The 1,742-nt window shown below is 51.0% G+C and overlaps 1 protein-coding gene across 1 annotated transcript; it reads right to left on the reverse strand.

Moving 5' to 3' along the window:
- Positions 1–287: 287 nt before the first annotated feature.
- Positions 288–1,432, reverse strand: arl11 (ADP-ribosylation factor-like 11). Its single transcript, XM_034865839.1, has 3 exons — positions 1,343–1,432; positions 675–790; positions 288–498 (listed from the first exon to the last, which is right to left on the reverse strand). The coding sequence occupies exons 1-3, from the start codon at positions 1,397–1,399 to the stop codon at positions 288–290; spliced, it is 384 nt and encodes a 127-aa protein (XP_034721730.1). The 5' UTR covers positions 1,400–1,432.
- Between the last annotated feature and the right edge of the window lie 310 nt (positions 1,433–1,742).

A 1,742-nucleotide genomic window follows, 5' to 3' on the forward strand; every position in this document is an offset into this window, starting at 1 on the left:
CCCGAGTCCTGTGAACAACCCCGAGTCCCTTGAATAACCCCGAGTCTTGTGAACAACCCCGAGTCCTGTGAGCAACCCTGAGTCCTGTGAACAACCCTGAGTCCTGTGAACAACCCCGAGTCCTGTGAGAAACCCCGAGTCCTGTGAACAACCCCGAGTCCTGTGAACAACCCCGAGTCCTGTGAGCAACCCCGAGTCCTGTGAACAACCCTGAGTCCCATGAGCAACCCTGAGTCCCGGGTGCAACCCCGAGTCCCGTGAGCAACCCCGAGTTTTATCACAGGCTATCATCTATGGTCTCTGAGCTCTCGTCTCCGTACCTCTCGGATGGTCATGGCGTTGGGCAGGTCCTTCTTGTTGGCCAGAACCATCAGAGGAACTCCTTCCAGATTCTTCTCACTCAGAACTTTCTTCAGAACTTTCTGGGCCTCGGGCAGCCGGGCCGGGTCGCTGCTGTCCACCACGAACACCATAGCCTTGCAGTTGTCCAGGTAGTACCTGGAGGACACACCAGAGGAAGACGGACAGTCAGTTGTCATGGTGGTACCTGGAGGACACACCAGAGGAAGACAGACAGTCAGTTGTCATGGTAGTACCTGGAGGACACACCCTGGGAACTCGTTGGTTAGTTAATTAGTTAGTTGATTGGTTAGCTGGTCTAGCTTAGTGTTTACCTCCAGTTGTCTCTCATGCTCTTCTGTCCTCCGACGTCCCAAACAGTCAAAGACGTCTTCTTGTCCAGATTTAGAGTTCCGACGTTGAACCCAATGGTCGGCGACGTTTCCATCAACTGGAAGTAAACAGTGAATCACTTTCACACCTGGACACCCTGAGACTCACACCTAGACACTGACTCACACCTGGACACGGAGACCAACCCGAACACCCTGAGACTCACACCTGAACACTCTGAGACTCATACCTAGACACTGAGAAAGACCTGGACACCCTGAAACTCACACCTAGACACTGACTCACACCTGGACACTGAGACAGACCTGGACAACCTGAGACTCACACCTAGACACTGACTCACACCTGGACACCCTGAGACTCACACCTGGACACTGAGACCGACCTGGACACCCTGAGACTCACACCTTGACACTGAGACAGACTTGGACACTCTGAGACTCACACCTGGACACTCAGACCAACCCGAACACCCTGAGACTCACACCTAGACACTCTGACACTCATACCTAGACACTCTGAAACTTATACCTAGACACTCTAAGACTCACACCTAGACACTCTGAGACTCACACCTGGACACTGAGACCGACCTGGACACCCTGAGACTCACACCTGGACACTCTAAGATTCACACCTGGACACTCACCTGTCCTGTCAGCAGTCGGGACAACAGAGTTGTCTTTCCAGCCGAGTCCAAACCCATCAGGATGACCTGAACACGCACGCACGCACACACACACACCTGTTAAAGTTCTTCTTAAAGAGATACAGGTGAGTTACCTGCTGTAATCTGATTACTTATACAGGTGAGTTACCTGCTGTAATGTAATTACTGATACAGGTGAGTTACCTGCTGTAATGTAATTACTGATACAGGTGAGTTACCTGCTGTAGTCTGACTACTGATACAGGTGAGTTACCTGCTGTAATGTAATTACTGATGCAGGTAAGTTACCTGCTGTAGTCTAACTACTGATACAGGTGAGTTACCTGCTGTAATGTAATTACTGATACAGGTGAGTTACCTGCTGTAGTCTGACTACTGA

Source organism: Etheostoma cragini, unplaced genomic scaffold, assembly GCF_013103735.1.
Source record: "Etheostoma cragini isolate CJK2018 unplaced genomic scaffold, CSU_Ecrag_1.0 ScbMSFa_2884, whole genome shotgun sequence".
Lineage (NCBI taxonomy): Eukaryota > Metazoa > Chordata > Actinopteri > Perciformes > Percidae > Etheostoma > Etheostoma cragini.

Excerpts from the sequence above, each read along its gene's own strand:
- arl11 (XM_034865839.1), bottom strand. The coding sequence starts at position 1,399 with ATGGGTTTGGACTCGGCTGGAAAGACAACTCTGTTGTCCCGACTGCTG. Across the intron at positions 791-1,342 it reads CCCGACTGCTGACAGGACAG|TTGATGGAAACGTCGCCGAC; the intron begins GTGAGTGTCCAG and ends GTTTACTTCCAG. Across the intron at positions 499-674 it reads AGCATGAGAGACAACTGGAG|GTACTACCTGGACAACTGCA; the intron begins GTAAACACTAAG and ends TGTGTCCTCCAG.